The sequence below is a fragment of the Meriones unguiculatus genome, chromosome 3, assembly GCF_030254825.1.
Source record: "Meriones unguiculatus strain TT.TT164.6M chromosome 3, Bangor_MerUng_6.1, whole genome shotgun sequence".
In the NCBI taxonomy this organism is placed as follows: domain Eukaryota; kingdom Metazoa; phylum Chordata; class Mammalia; order Rodentia; family Muridae; genus Meriones; species Meriones unguiculatus.
The window spans coordinates 179,925,100-179,940,304 of NC_083351.1; the positions used below are offsets into that span (position 1 = coordinate 179,925,100).

General features: G+C 47.1%; 1 protein-coding gene across 3 annotated transcripts in view; it reads right to left on the reverse strand.

Annotated features, from left to right (window-relative positions):
- The window catches only part of Susd1 (sushi domain containing 1), a 121,635-nt gene that overhangs the window by 46,936 nt on the left and 59,494 nt on the right, over nucleotides 1-15,205 (reverse strand). For all 3 annotated transcript variants that reach the window (XR_009591006.1, XM_060381138.1, XM_060381139.1), the window contains exons 9-10: nucleotides 9,659-9,768; nucleotides 6,660-6,852 (exon numbers count right to left, since the gene is read on the reverse strand). Coding sequence is in view for 2 of the 3 variants with exons in the window: in XM_060381138.1 (XP_060237121.1) it covers nucleotides 6,660-6,852; nucleotides 9,659-9,768 (303 nt within the window). In the remaining variant the exon portion in view is untranslated. The remainder of the gene's footprint in view (nucleotides 1-6,659; nucleotides 6,853-9,658; nucleotides 9,769-15,205) is intronic.

Sequence of the window (15,205 nt, forward strand, 5' to 3'; positions counted from 1 at the left end):
GTCTGTAAGACTATTGCAAGGCCAAAAAAATAAGAACTAAAATAAGAGAGCCAGATGCCCCTTCATCCGGGGCTAGAGATGCTGTGCCTGTGCTCATTGCTCCTACAGACGTCCCGTCCCTGGCTATCCCTCCATTCTCTCTTTCCCCACCCACTTGGTCAGTCTAATCTAGAATAATGAAGCTGAAAAACCAGACCAGCAAGAATGTCTCACAGGAAACAAAAATCTGGCTTTTAGTTCATCAGTCTCTGCAACCTCGCTTCTTTCTTACTCTGGGTAAAATGGGGCATTTCTTCCTCTCTGCTCAGAAGTACCCACAAACACGGGAGCTGCCGTTTATCAATGGATTGTTGATATTTGCCTGACAGCCCTTGTCAACTGGGAGATCTGGGGAGCCTGAGGGTAGGGTGGGCTTCTTTTTCATGTTTGTGAGAGGAGAGTAGCAGGCACAGCTGTCTTGGTCACTTACTAAGCCACCAGCAATAAGAAGAAATCCCAGAAACTGACATTAACCCAATAGGACACAAGTGCTATAAGATTTGGTTTCTGCCTAGTGACGGTTAGAGCTCATTGTCAACCTCACAGGGGCTGGCCTAGAGGCTGGCCTGAGGGATTTCTGGCTACTGAGCACGCCCGAGAGGGATGGTCTTGATGAGGTTAATGTTATGGGAAGATCCATCTTAACTGCAGGCCCGCTCCACAGGTGGAGCCCCTCATGAACTGGAGAACAGAGCTGCTGCAGCGCTCACTCCTCAGTCCCTGCCGCTGACGGGGTAATGTGACTGTGATGGGGTGTACCCTTTCAGTGGCACCAGAATAAACCCTTCCACCTTTACGTTGCTTTTGTCGGCGTGTTTTACCATGGCAACAGCAACAGAAATAATTACATGCTCTTAACACGCTTGAGACTTAGGAGCGGGGTCATTCACTACACGAGTTTAACAAAAATACAAAGGAGCATTTAAAAAATACCACTAGATCAAATTAAGTAATGCTTAACATTTTACAGCTACCGCGTGTCACATCCAGAGCGTGTCACGTCCAGACTGGCTTTCCATTTTACAGCTACCGCGTGTCACGTCCAGACTGGCTTTCCATTTTACAGCTACCGCGTGTCACATCCAGACTGGCCTTCCACGCGGCTTAACCCTGCGTGCTCACCCCCACATTCACAGCGAAGGTGACCAAGGCACCTGCAGGTTAAGCCACTTCTTCAAATACATCATATTTGGCAGATCTGAGGGTTGAATTTAGACAGTCTGGCTCTAGGGGAACCACACCAAACCATCTGAAAGCAATCACGGGAACCCAGAGAGAAGAAAACTTAAGTGAAAGGAGGAAACATATGAACTGCAGAAAAGAAAAAGGGGTTCGAGGTTGAAAATCTTGAACCAATATGACAGAGATGGAAGGCTGGCACTGAAGAACGCATCACAGGTCAGAGTTCTAATCAATCCCAGGGAACCGCGGTCCCTTGACTCTGATCTCCCCACATCTTCTCCAAAATATTCTTCAGGGCAGAAGGGGGAGCAAATGCAGCAACATGAAAGCAACGCTGTCGGGGCTGGGGGCATGGCTCAGTGTGACGGAGCCAGAGGATCTGTGCGCTCACACACCCACGGCCCGTGTAAAAGCCACGAACGGTCGTTTCCCTCGGGAACTCCGGGACCCGAGGTGGGTACCGAGGGCGGGAGCAGTGGTGAGCGCCAGTTCCGGTGGGGAACCCCGCTCAAAAGACAAGGTGGAGGCTGATAATCAGACACATTCACAACCACCTCTGGTCTGCACACATCCACCCGCAACCGACCCACTCCCACGCACACAGAGACGAGCACACCGCAAACACACCCACGTCTGTCCTCCTAACTGGAAAGCAGAGAGAACACAACAAACTTAAAAGCACCAGGCCCCGGCCTCGCTCTCGGAGCTGCCTGGAGTGTCTGCAGGGAGCTGGGTGGGAGCGGAGGGAGAAATTCACACGGAGCGGGACCGGCGTCACCAGAGCACTGGCTCCGGAGGACGCTGGGGAGCGCTTGAGGATCACTGCTCCTGGCGGAGAAGGTGGACGTGCGTGCACGAGCCCGGGCGTGGAGGTAAGTGCAAGACCCCAGGGCGCGCTAAACCAGAACCAACGATTCCGGCTCCACCAAAGAAAACGCTGCGCTTCACCCCTCGACGGAAGAGGGCGCGCTTAACCCGGCAATCTATTAGCCACCGCCGCGGGCCAGGGCTAGACAGACAGGCGCAGTCTCCGCTCCAGGCAAGGTTCTATAAACCAACCCCTTCCACAACGCAGAGGAGAAAAAGTAACACAATACAGAATCACTGGAGGATATGCAGGCAACATCTACACTTAGAAAACGGAAACTAGGAACAGAAATGGGCTGGCCAGTGGTGGTGCTCACCTCAAGTCCCAGCACTCGGAGGCAGAGGCAGGCAGATTTCTGCGAGTTCGAGGTCAGCCTGGTCTACAGAGCCAGTTCTAGGGTAGCCAAACTTACAGAGAAACCGAAAGAAAGAGTGAAAGCGAGAGAGAGATAAAGTAGGAAGGGAATGAAACAGAAACGCCTGAATTCAGGAAATAAGTGAAAGAAAAGGACATTGGAAATAATCTATGAAAGACTAGATTTGAATAAAAGATAAAAGATAATAAAAGATAGTAGAGAAATTTTACAAGTAAAATGAGATTTTATTCTTTTCAAGACAGAACCAGGCTGGCCTCAAACTCACAGACACTTGCCTGCCTCTGCCTCCAATAGCTGGATTAAAGGCCTGGCCTAAAATGAGATTTCCCCCCCCCCCCCAAAAGCACAAAAGGTCACAACTAAAGTGGCTGAAATGAAATATGGGCAAAAGGTTCAACATATGTATAACCAGGGTCTCCATGGGGGGGGGGGATACGCGACAGAATTAATATTTAAAAGTATAATTCAGATGGTGGTGTACGCCTTTAATCCCAGCCCTCAGTAGGCAGAGGCAGGTGAATCTCTGTGAGTTCAAGGCCAGCCTGGTCTACAAAGTGAGTTCTAAGAGAGTCAAGGCTATTACACAGAGGAACCATGTCTCAAAAAAAAAAAAAGTATAATTCAAGATAATTTTACAAAAATAAAAAAGATACTAAAATAGCTGGCTCAGAACAATCTCAAAACGTATCCAAATACAATGACTACATTTTAAGAATAAGGGAGAAATCCTCAGGGGTTCCCATGCAAGGAAACACCCAACGAGGATCAGTGGTTAAAGGAATCACTTTTCAATGAGATGAGAAGGTTATATACACATTTCTATAGTTTCATTCCCTGGAAAGAATGTCAGCTCCTACCTGTATTAATGTTTCTAAGTTTTTATCAAACTTGTGCTAAAAATAGACACATATGTACATGCACAACCTGCTGAGAGGAATGAGAGGACACACACATTCTCAAACATAACGTGGTGTGGCCTGAGGTCCCTAAGGAAAGTTATTGCTGCCACCCAAATATCACCAAAAAGAATGGCTAAAAGAAATCCACTATTCTGAATTAAAACCTTAACTTTTATAACTGCTCTACAAACAGTGGTGTCATTTCTATTACCTAGATCTATCCAGATAGTTTTCAAGAAGCATAAGTTGGAGAAAATGCAGAGTTAAAAGGTTCAAAGTTGAGAGGTTTTTTTGTTTTGTTTTTTTTTTTTTTGTTATATTATTAAAAATGTCTCTTTAGATAAATTTGGTATCTGGTTTCCATGAAAAAGTTCACGCTCTCAGTAAGCAATGACATTATACAGAGAAGAAGTGGGGTCCACTGCACTCTTTGGGCAGATTCCCACAATCCTCCTGGGTCAGCGTTGGGGTCCAAGCTTCCATGCAGAGAGGTAAGCAGCAGTGACCACACAGAGGCCTGTGTTACTCCACTAACAGAACAGTCGTGTGGGAACTTAGGAACAAGACCAGCCTCGCGTCCAACAACTCCTACATACACCAGATCTGAAGCTGAAAGCAACAGTATCGCTGCAGTCATACCTGGGTGACTTAATCGCTAGCCTAAGCCAGAACTCCAGAGAGCAGACATTGAGTCTCTCCAGACACAACCCATGTGTAGGCACAACATAAAAACAGCCTTACAAACTCCCCGTGAAAAGCTGCTCACCCACTGTCCTGGTCACAGGACACCCTGGAATCAGAAATTCCCACCTCAGGTTAAGGGGAAAATGCACTTGTGAAAATACTGCACTGTTAAACCCTTACAGACAGCGCATGCCTCCCTTTCTGACCTATCTGCTAAGCAGATCACAGAATTCCAATGTTGAACTAAATGAACTCTAAGGAACCTACAAGGAACCTGAAAGCAATGTGAGCTGCTTCCCTAACGCAAGCTCTTGGGACGATCATGGATGTTTGTGTTCAAGCCCCTGATGTCCAACAGCACAGGGGTCAGTTCCCTTGCTCAAGTGTGCTAAGGGTGGCCCCTTCCTTGCCACACTCCTTCCACAAAGGAAAGGACAATTCCCCACCCATTCAGCCTCAAGGAACGGTGACTACCCGGCCTGGTGGACAGGAAGATGCCTATTGCACAGAGCTCCTGGGTTACAGGTTATTGAGCAAACAAGATGCAGAATGCCGATCTCTGCAGCTGTTGATATCTGATGCGCCCAGCCTCCAAGAAGTGGGTGATAGGTTATCTGCTCACTGCAGTCTCCTGCTGCTCTGCCCAAGACCGGCTGGATAGGCCCACTACATCTAAACCTTCTCTACAATAACAGTATCTGTGTTGAGGGTCAGCCTGAGAATTGCCCAGAATAGTAACGATGATACGTTGTCTATTGACCCTGTGGAAAGAAGAATAAAAACTCAGTTTCTAGCTACAAAATGTGAATACACCAAATGGGGTAGAGTATTGTTTTAGCCATGTGCAGCTTAGCTACTTCTGGCCAATTACAAGGTCCATGCATGCAGAGAAACGAAAAGGGAGCGAGAAAGGGAGAGAGAGAAGGAGGGAAGGAGAACCGAATACAAAGGCCAGAGCTGCCTAAGCAAGGCACACAGCGTAGGGTCTCTAAATCGGGAGCGCAGAAATAGAGAAAGTGGGTATTTAATTAGCCGAAAAAATATACCAAGCAGGCCAAGCTTCTTGGACATGAACATATAGAATTGTTCTAGCGATCCTTCCCTCCTCCTCTCTCTCCCTCCCTCTCTCCCTTTTCATGTCTCTGCATGCATGGACCTTGTAATTGGCCAGAAGCAGCTCAGTTGCACGTGATTAAAACAATACTACCCCAGATGTGGACTGCAGAATCAGGAGGGCAGAGCTCGCTAGAAATCGGACTCTGTGCACGCCTGTGCCTCCTGACCTGGAACTCATGCCCGAGCTCATGAACTTGTGCTTTATGGACCCTCGTGGTAACCCCATACCTGCCAACACGTGAGACAGACAGTGTATATCTTGAGTATTACAGTCTCCTAAGTGCCAAAGCCAAACTGCTCCCTCCCAACCATGAGCAAAAGTGAACCGGAGACAGAGGTCCCGGCAAGGCAGGCCCTTCACAGGGGAAGAAAGCCTCTTTTCCCGGATGCCCTGGAACATGACTATTAAACCCAAAGAACTAAGGAAATGGTGGAAGGGGGCTTGGCAGTTCAGCGGAGACTACTGGCCTAGATTGTGCATAGTCCTGGGGGAGGGGGTTTTCTAAGGGGGAGAAGAAAGGAGAGAGAGGAAAGGAAGGCAGAAGGAGGGAGGAGGAAGACGGTATCAACCCCATGTCCCTCTGCACTAGCTGGGAGCTGTGTATTTAACATCTCCGGCTCCTATGTGCTTCCAGAAAAGCCCACAAAGGAAGAGTTTCCGAGGAGCAGGAGTGTCATTACAGCGCTATTCTGAGTCAGAATGCTGGAAATAAGAGAATAAAATATTGGACAGAAAGCAGTTTTTAATATCCCATTCTGCAGAAAAGGCACTAAACAGTGTCCTGGTTTTGTTTTTTTAATCTTCGGGAAGTTTCTGTCTTCCTTTCCTGTAGTCTGGAGCCGGCACGGGTTCTAAACCTCCTGTCTTGTAGGCTTGTCAGCGGACAATCTGGGGCTTAAAGCTGCCCTCTCCCCTTTTTTGGATCCTGGTCTCAGCCAAATGGAACTTTTCTAACCCCAGAGGCCTGAAACAGACCCAGCCTCCAGCTAGGAGAGGAAGGGACCTAATGCATCCCTAACTCCTACACACTCTAGCTCACTCCGTGTTAGAAATGGCCCCTAATGAGCTGTTCTGGAAATGGGATCATGTCCCTGCCTGGCCCAGCTGTGAGCCCACTTGATTCTGCCCGTGCACGATGCAGAGGGGATGACATTTCTGTTTCCTGGGAGATGTTTCTAGTCATCTCTATCGATATTTTCAAGGCTAGAGACATTTCGAATTTCAAAGGAGAGACTGAGGACCTTCCAGAATTCTCACTCTAAAGCGTCCTGGAATCCCACACATAAAGCACCGTCTCTGCCCGGACCTTCTAGAAGTCAAAATATTATACGAAAGGCCTGAACGGTAGAATCAGAACACTAGACAAAGCTGGTGGTTTGTCAGAACTGGAACACAGGGCTCTTGACCCTGTCCTTCATGCTCTCACACTGTACTGTTCAACTCTCATTCAAACTTGTTGTCCTGGGGTACAAACAGAAAGGCATCCGTGCCTACCTGTTGCTGCGGTTGTTATGGTTATTTGCGAAGAGCGTGGCTCAGTGGGCTGCAGAAGGGTGACGTTTATCACGTAATCAGTGGCTGGGTACAGGTCTAAACACACTTCTGGAGCTTGGCCTCTTGCTGTGAAGTTAAAGACGGCCGCGTGATAAAAGTTCTCCAGGTACCACCTCTGGCCCAGAACTCTCACCTGTCACAGATGGAGAGAGAGTTGGATTAGCTTCCTGTTGGCTTGCAGCTTTCCAGACTATAGACTGACAGAAACTTCCTTCTGTTAATCTTGGAATTATCCTTAAGCCACCACCGAGTTGCTGAGGGCAGCCTTTACAAGGCTGCTGCACCTGTCCTACCCAGTTTCCCTGTCGGGCAACGTAAGACTAAGATTAAATTGCATAATCAGTGACTGGCGGGAACACGCACATCTCAGATCAACAAGGTGGCAGGCTATTCCAAAGCAATCCCTTGGTGCCCACTCAAGGGAAGACTGGACTGAAGGTACTGAGGAAACCCTTTCAATCTTTTTCATCATGAGGAATCCGTAGACAAGCCGCACTATGCAGGCACCTAAGCATTATGAGAACTACCCCAGGCTACGCCTTTAAAGCAGCCGTGCAATGCTGTTTCCCTTGCTCCTTCCCTCCCATCAGAGCTGGTAAAAGCTGCTGGTCACAGAGGGGTCACACATACTGCCGTCTGAATCATGCCACTCAAGCAGCAGTGAGTCATGAGGAAACACTTTTGTGAAGATGCCAGCATCATAGGACCAAACATTATCAACCAGCACACTCTATCTGGTGACACTGTGAGTTGAATGGTTCAATGGAAGCTCATCTCATTGGCTCTACCTCTCCCCATCCCTCATTACATTCAATCCCTGAGCCATCCTCACAGGCTACCCAAGACATGGATAACTGGCCCACAAGATTCCTCTCTCACCCAAGTCCTCCAGTTCTCTCAGATAGTGTAGGCACTTAGAGAAAATCCATCAAGACATGGCCTTGCACTCAGTGCTGTGACAGTCCTCCACTCCACTCCAGCCAGCCACAGCCACGCTCAGGTCTAGCCAGCGTCACCAGCAGGGCTGAACGCAAGACCCCATGGTGCCCAGACTTCCCAACCACCCTCGAACAAAGGATAACGTGTTCATGTGACATGAACAACATGTATATCATTTTCTGCAGGCAGCTTTTGAACGCTCACTTTCCCCCAGTGGGTTTAACTATAGTTCATGTATTACATATGGATCTTTGACATACTGAATGTCCAGTTTCTTTTCCCATTTTATTTATTCTTCAGTCATTTTAGTGTAGGGCGTGTGGTGTGTGCACCTGCCTGGATGCCAGGGCCTGCATGTCCTCTCACTGAACCCTGAGCGCACACATTTGGCTCGCCCGGCTGGCCAGCAGCCAAAGCAGTCCTGCTGACTGCACACGCCACGGTCTCTGGCCCTTCGGTGGTGATGGAATCCTAACTTAGCCCCTCATGCTTGGGGCGGCAAGCACGTTACTAACTGAGCCACCCCCTCCCAGCCCCAAGAATCATTTGTTTTCTTAATCAAGTATGTGACTAGCTATAATAAAAGTCCTTTCAGCACTACTCTGATAAGCCTTCTTAATCATAGCATAAACTATTTGGGTCCTTGAATGTGTTCCTTTCCCAGGGCTCTTTCTAAAATGAAAACTTAAATACTTGCCTGCTTAAAACCCTCCGGTAGCTCCTCATGGGCATTTAGACTCAAAGCAGAGAATAAGAGGCTTCTCACCATCCAGCCACTATTTTGATTTCCATGTCCCCTCTTCCTACCTGCTCTTCTTTGCCTTCTACCTTAGCTACTTTGTTATTGTACCCACAACTCCCTTTTTCACCCTTGCTTAGACAATTCCCACTCATTTCTATGATACAATGTAGTTTTTGCTTCTTTAAAAATTACACCTTGTCAGGGAGCAGTGAAGAGATGGCTCAGCAGTTAAGAGCACTGGCTCTGGCCGAGGACCTAGGCTTGATTCCCAGCATGCATTCCGTGGCTCACAACTCCCTGGAACTCCAGTTCTAGGGGAGCCAATACTCCACTCCTGGCCTCCGTGGGCATAAAATACATATATGGTACACATGCAGACAAAACATACACACTAAAATAAAACAGAGATAGTTTGAAATTACACCTGAGCACAAGCACACACACACATACAAACACGGTGTCATTCCGTTATTTACTGCATTTTCATCAAAGTCTCGCTGTATCACATTACAGTTGCCTGTTCATCTGTGCATTCCTATTTGCTAGGATTGAAACCCCCAGGTCATAATATACGATATTCTTTTGATAAATGTTTATGGAATGAATAATTAACTTTAACTTTATTGTACTCTTCCAGAGTTTCCAGGCATGAAATGACACCAAAGTGAATCCAAGTTCCTTCTTAAATTTGCTTTTGCTTTGAGTTTGGGTATAGAAGAAAACTGAAGTGAAATGAAAGCCAGTGGCCACACAACGAGCTTCTTAAAAAAAAAAAAAAGTCCTACGCCCCATGTGTGGATTTGAAAGCAAAGTAGCATATACATATTAAATGCTTTCAAAAGTAAGTGTGAATTTGTAGGCAGGAAAATGACAGAAAACCATCAAGTACACAGACCATTCCTTCCACTGCGTTCCTCCTGCCACCATGAACTCATCTCCAGGAGCAGTGACCACAAACAGTGCAGTCAGCCCAGGGGGAGTCTTTACCTACTCTGGATCTTCCACTGGAGATAGCCCTCACTGTAAGCAGAACTGGGGGTTTACTAAAGACATAGACTTGCTGCTAGGACACACCCCAGCCTGAGCGTGGGCTCTGCAAAGAAGGGTCACAGATCATGAAAAAGACACGTTTGGTGAGATTTTCAGTTCGGGGTTAAGAGTGAGAGGACGCTCAGGGGAAGAATGAGGCACCCAGTGTGGGGATGAATCCCTCAGTGTTTTGAGTGACTACTCAGACAAGAATAAGGGAATGTCTTACTTGGTACATTTGCTCTGATCCAACTTTCCTAGAATGCCTGTTCAACTTCAAACAAGTTTCATTAAACACTGAAATATTGAAAATTCCATCATCTTCTAGGAGATGATCTTCTAGAAGACAAGAGAACATATAGAAAGGTTGCATCACCAAGTGCGGCTGGAACACTTTCAAAGGCTGGGAGCAGGCTCAACACAGGGGCACTTATCTACACTTGCTGTTACAGACTTGGGCTCAAGCACTGGCTCCAGAGTGTGTGCTTGCGTGTGTGTGTGTGTGTGTGTGTGTGTGTGTTCTCAGTTGCTCCGCACCTTTTTCTTTGAGGCAGGGTCTCTCCATGAATCTGGAGCCCCTGGTTCTGCTCGACCATTTGGGCAGCAAGCACCCAGGACCCTCCTGTTTGTTTCCTTCCCAGTGCTAGGATTAGAGGCGTGCACCCAGCTCCTGGGTGTTATGTGGGTTCTAGGGATCGAACTCAGGTCCTCAGGCTTACACAGTAAGACGTTTACGAACTGAACCACTTCCCAGTCCCTGTCTGTTTTCTGGGTTTTCATCTGTTTGGGGTTTTATCTTTAAGATTTATTTATTTTCATCTTATGAGTGTTTTGCCTGCATGTGTGTCTGTGTACCATATGCCTGCCTGATGCCCTTGGAAACTGTGAGCTGCTATGTGAAGGTTAGGAACCAAGCCCCGGTCCTCTGGAAGAACAACAAAAGCTCTTAACCACTGAGCCGTCTCGCCAGCCCCTTGTTTCGTTTTTTGAGACAGGGTCTTACTTTGTAGCCCAGGCCTTCTTGAACTTGCTATGTAACCCAGGCTAGCCCCTTACTCATAACTGCTTTTCTTCAGCCTGCTGAGACCCAGAATTACAGGCATGGCCACCACACCCAGAGCTACATCTACTCCCGAGCTGTGTAAACTTGGCCACGGCAAGTTCAGAAGGATTTCTTCTGAGCCTTAATTTTCCCATTTCTGAAATGAACTTATCCCGCTTGCTTTCCTACTTCCTGGGCAGCTGAGAGAACCGAGTGAAACACTGAAATGTCGCCGTAAAACTGCGACCTTTGTAGACAGCCAGTTGTGCTTACAGATGGGCCATAATAAAATGTCCTGAAGCACATCCGTGGACAGACAGTTTGAGAATATGGGAAATGGTGCGTAAAACTCTACGGGCTGGAAGCCTCAGGGCCGGCGCTTCCCAACAGAAAACGACTGGAAAGTACATGATGAGGAAGAAGCAGCAGACAATTCTCCAGCTCCTTAGCTCTGCTCAGCTAAGGTGGTTAACAACCAGGAGGCAGGCTCCGTCCTACCAGTCTACAGAAAAAGTCATTTCCTCCTTCCTGCAGGGCGGAACATTCCTGCAATCCTTGATTTTCTTAATCCAATTAAAACGAAGAGACTCCAGAGAATAAATTGAAGAATTCACTTTGAATCTAGGAGTAACAAAGCTGTTTCTAAGGAAAAGCAGATTTCCTAACAAATAAGCTTCGACCTTTTCCACCAATCAGGAAAAGGTGGTTTGTTTGTTTCTTCTTTCTGTGGTGCCGTGCTCACACCCACCAGCTCACATGTACACACCATGCTCTGTCCTCTGAGCTACAGCCACAGCAGCACACAGAAGTGCTCTCTGTCAGGGAGACTCTGGTTATAACCACTTTTAATATGTAAGGCTCCCTCGGGAGTCTGTGCCACCTGAGAAGTATTTATGATAATGGAAAATTATTTCAGTCAAAATCAGGATTGCCCAAGGCATTTTCAATATTGCTAACACCTGTAACACAAGGCAATTAGATGAGAGACGATACTCCTGACTGTAACTGGAAAATGTGAAGATGTGGTTCTAAGAATTTGAAGACCTGTCGTATCTCCTTTATCCTCACAGTGTTTAGTTTTTACAAGGATATCGGAGGTGGGGAAGCAGCCATAGGAGTTTGAGGAACAGCAAATGTACACAGGCATGAAACTTAGGGAAGAAACAGCACATCATGTCTGTGACTGTACACAGACAGAAGACAAGCGGAGCTGCTGTCTGCAGGTTCCCACCCGAGACAATTTCATGCAGTATAGCCATTACTGTTTGAATTCAGAGGAAGACGGTGCCAGGAACAAAGGCTTCTGGCTTCTACTTCCCACACCCACTCCTGACAGAAGTGACTGAGAATAACTGAAAATGGGTCAAAATTTGCATCTGGGTTGGAAGGAAAGGTTGGTTGCCATATGCAAGGCGGGCACACGAGGACATCTACACTTGGTATAGTGTAAAAGAGACCAGGCGATGGGGAGGCTCAAAGCAGCAATCCGACCCGCCTTCCAAGCCATGAGCATGCTCTCCAAATTTCAAAGGAAGGACTAGAGAACTTGAGCCCATGAGGAAGCCGGACAGGCCATAGGACAAGTCTGGGATGGACATCCTTGTGGACCACAGTTAGCCCTTAAATTTAACTGCACACCAGAACCACACAAACCCAACACCTCTAAAGTGGTGCTTGGACATCTGCGGAGTATGTTTTAAAGGTCACCAGGAAAGTACTAACCAGACCCAACCCTGCTTGGCTTCATAAATCAGCTGAGATCAGGCACATTCTGGGTGACATGACCTTAGACTCACCTGGCAATTCTGAGAGGCAGTCAGGGTAAAAAGTCAATTCACTACCATTGCTAATGCCAATGGTCATTCCCTAGCACACTGGAGACCTCAGGACCAGAGAGTTCCATGTAACAAAAACCCTGGGTTGACTAGACAGCTTGTCCCTGCTGCTTTGGTAGCCCGCCGCACCATCATGAAGCCAGGCAGAGCTGGCCCAAGGCCAACAGCTACACAGGTCAACACAACAAGGTACTCAGAAATTAAACTCAGGGATGTCAGCCTCCCCACAGCTCCTCCTCAAAGGAGGCCAGCCTGCTCAACCGAAAGAAAATCCTTCACAGGAACGCTGAGATAAGCACATTAATGTCATCCAGTGAAAAGCAAGATCAAAGGGAGGGTCACCCATCTTATGAGGAAGCATCAGATCAGACAGAGCTTTAGCTTCCTGGGATAAGTAATCTAGGAGGCTATGAATGATTCTATCACTAAGAAAAGGGAAGGGGAGGGAGGAATGCGTACAAGGTACCATAGGGTGTTTGCTTTTTTTTTTTAAGCAATATGATAGTAAGATTAAGCAGTATCTATTCTGTACTTTCAATAATAGTTTCTCAAAAACATCCAAAATGATTCTAACGAAAGAAGAATGTACTCAAAAGAAAATGTTGAGAAAGGCAGAAATGAAAAAAAGAAAAAGCTGAGATTGCCCACACACTCCTCAAAGAGGAAATGAAAGTGCACAACAGCATTTTTGGTGCATTTTACACACACGCACACACACACACACACGTATACAGTAGGTATACATTCCGAGAAGGCAGAGGAAAAAGGACATGACATTAAAGAAGAAAGCAGGGAATTCCGCATAAGTGTGTTGGAAAAAAAGGGGGGGTGGCAAGAAGAGCCAACAATCTGAGATGGAGATCTGGAGGATCATTCCCAGTGTGTGAACAGATCACCCCCCCCCCCCCGGGGCACTGGGAAGACTGATGGAGTGCGCTCCATCCCGCAGACTGAAGCTTCGTGAGAAGAAAGTTCCCTCCTTTCCCATCGCTGTAGACCTCAATGCCTGTTCCCAGGTCAGGCACTTACCATGTGCACGAATGGCTGACTAAGGGCTTCAGCTACTGCTACAGGGAGCTTGTTTCATATCCACACTGACAATCAGATTGCCTCATAGGATTAGAAACAGAGTAGGGGAGACTGAGGTGTGGTTGGACATTAGAGCCTGTGCTTCACTTGTTAGAGATCCAAGGTCTATTCCTCTGTGCTCCTCCCCTTCAGAAAAAAAGACAAAGTCACACTTTTTTCAGACCCCCCATTAAGGCGTTAAATCCCACAGCCATGTGATCTGTTTACAGAATGCTTAAAACAAGTTTCTATTTCAAGACTTCATCTCCACTCAAACTCTTATTCACTGGTAAAGGCAACAGAAGACATTCTCCTACCACTGTTGGCTCAGAAAGGATCCGATTTCCACGGTGAAAAAAGATAAAAATTGTCTTCTAAACAGGTGAACAGAAATGGAGCAAGAAACAGAGAAAGGGGCTCAGAAAGAAGGTTCAATGGCGGCTGAAACGTCACGATGAGCACCATGAAACAAAAATAAAGCACCAGACAAGCAGGAGAAATAAAGCGAGGGGATCAGCTGTTTCCTCACCCGGAGGGAAGTTAGCGTTGTTGGAGTGTGTTATCACTGGTAAGCAGAGAGACACACGCTCACGTAGCTTCTTTAAAAATGCAGTCAGCTGCAGAAGAAAAAGAAAACCTGCACTGTCCGACTCACTGAAAAAACAAACAAAAAACGTGGACGCAACAAAAAAAAAAAAGAAAAGAAACAAAAGACATAGTGGTGTGGCAGTTGAAAAGAAAAGAAAACGTTAGGAGGGAAATCGTACCCCAGGCAGCCATAGCCTGAGTCTGCTAGCTTATCTGCTCAAGGGTCAGCCTCTCCCCAGGGACGCTCTGTGCCTGGCTCCTGGCGCTGGCCAAGGCAGCCACACCCAGCCGGCTTGTGAGGACAGTTAACAGCATGTTATGCAAAGCACAAAGAAACTGAGGAAGTCAGTGCTGCATCCAAGTGCAGGGTAAAGCAAACAACGTTAGGCAGATAGAGTGAGCCATTCGCTGTCATGAGAAGAACGTGTGTCAGAACACAGGAAACGGCAGCATCAAATCCTGCAAGAGAAAGCAATTAGCATCTACCAGAGAGATGGAGAAAAAGAAAAGAATGGCAGTCCCGGCTGATCTAGTAACGCAGAAAGCAGGCAGACCGCACCGCGCCCACCGCAAATGCTCGCCCTCTCCCGCATCCGCTGCATGAAACAGCCCGATCAAGCAGTAAGGTCCGCAGGTGCCAAAACCCCGCAAAGTGTGTTAAATGTCTTAAGACTAGAAATAACTAACATTGAAGTGTAATTATTAAAAAGCAAAAGCTGAAGGGATAGCTCAGCTGTAAGAGCCCGCTCTTCAGGACCACATCAGAGGCCTCACCACCGCGTGCAGCTCCAGAGGATAAGACACATAAAAGAAAAACAAAGAAATGTTATTAAAAAAAAAAAAAAGGCTGGAGGTGCAGCAAGAAGGTTAGAGGAAGAGACGGATGATGAACAAAGACAGTATTTGAAAATGTCATGGAGAAACTCATAGCTTCATACACTAATTTAAATATGTATCCACGTGTTGTGGTGGTTTGAATGAAAACGGTTTCACTCCATAGGGAGCAGTGTTATTGGAGGTGTGGCCTTGTTAGGAGGACGTGTGTCACTGGGGAAGAGGAGAGGGGAGGTTGAGGTTTCAGAAGCTCAAGCCAGGCCCCGTGCCTCACTGTCTCTTCCTGCTGCCTGTGGATCTGGATGTAAAACTCTCAGCTACCTCTCCAGCACTATGTCTGCCTGCATGCCGCCATGATGGTAATGGACTGAACCTCCGAACTGTAAGCCAGCCCCAATTAAATATTTTT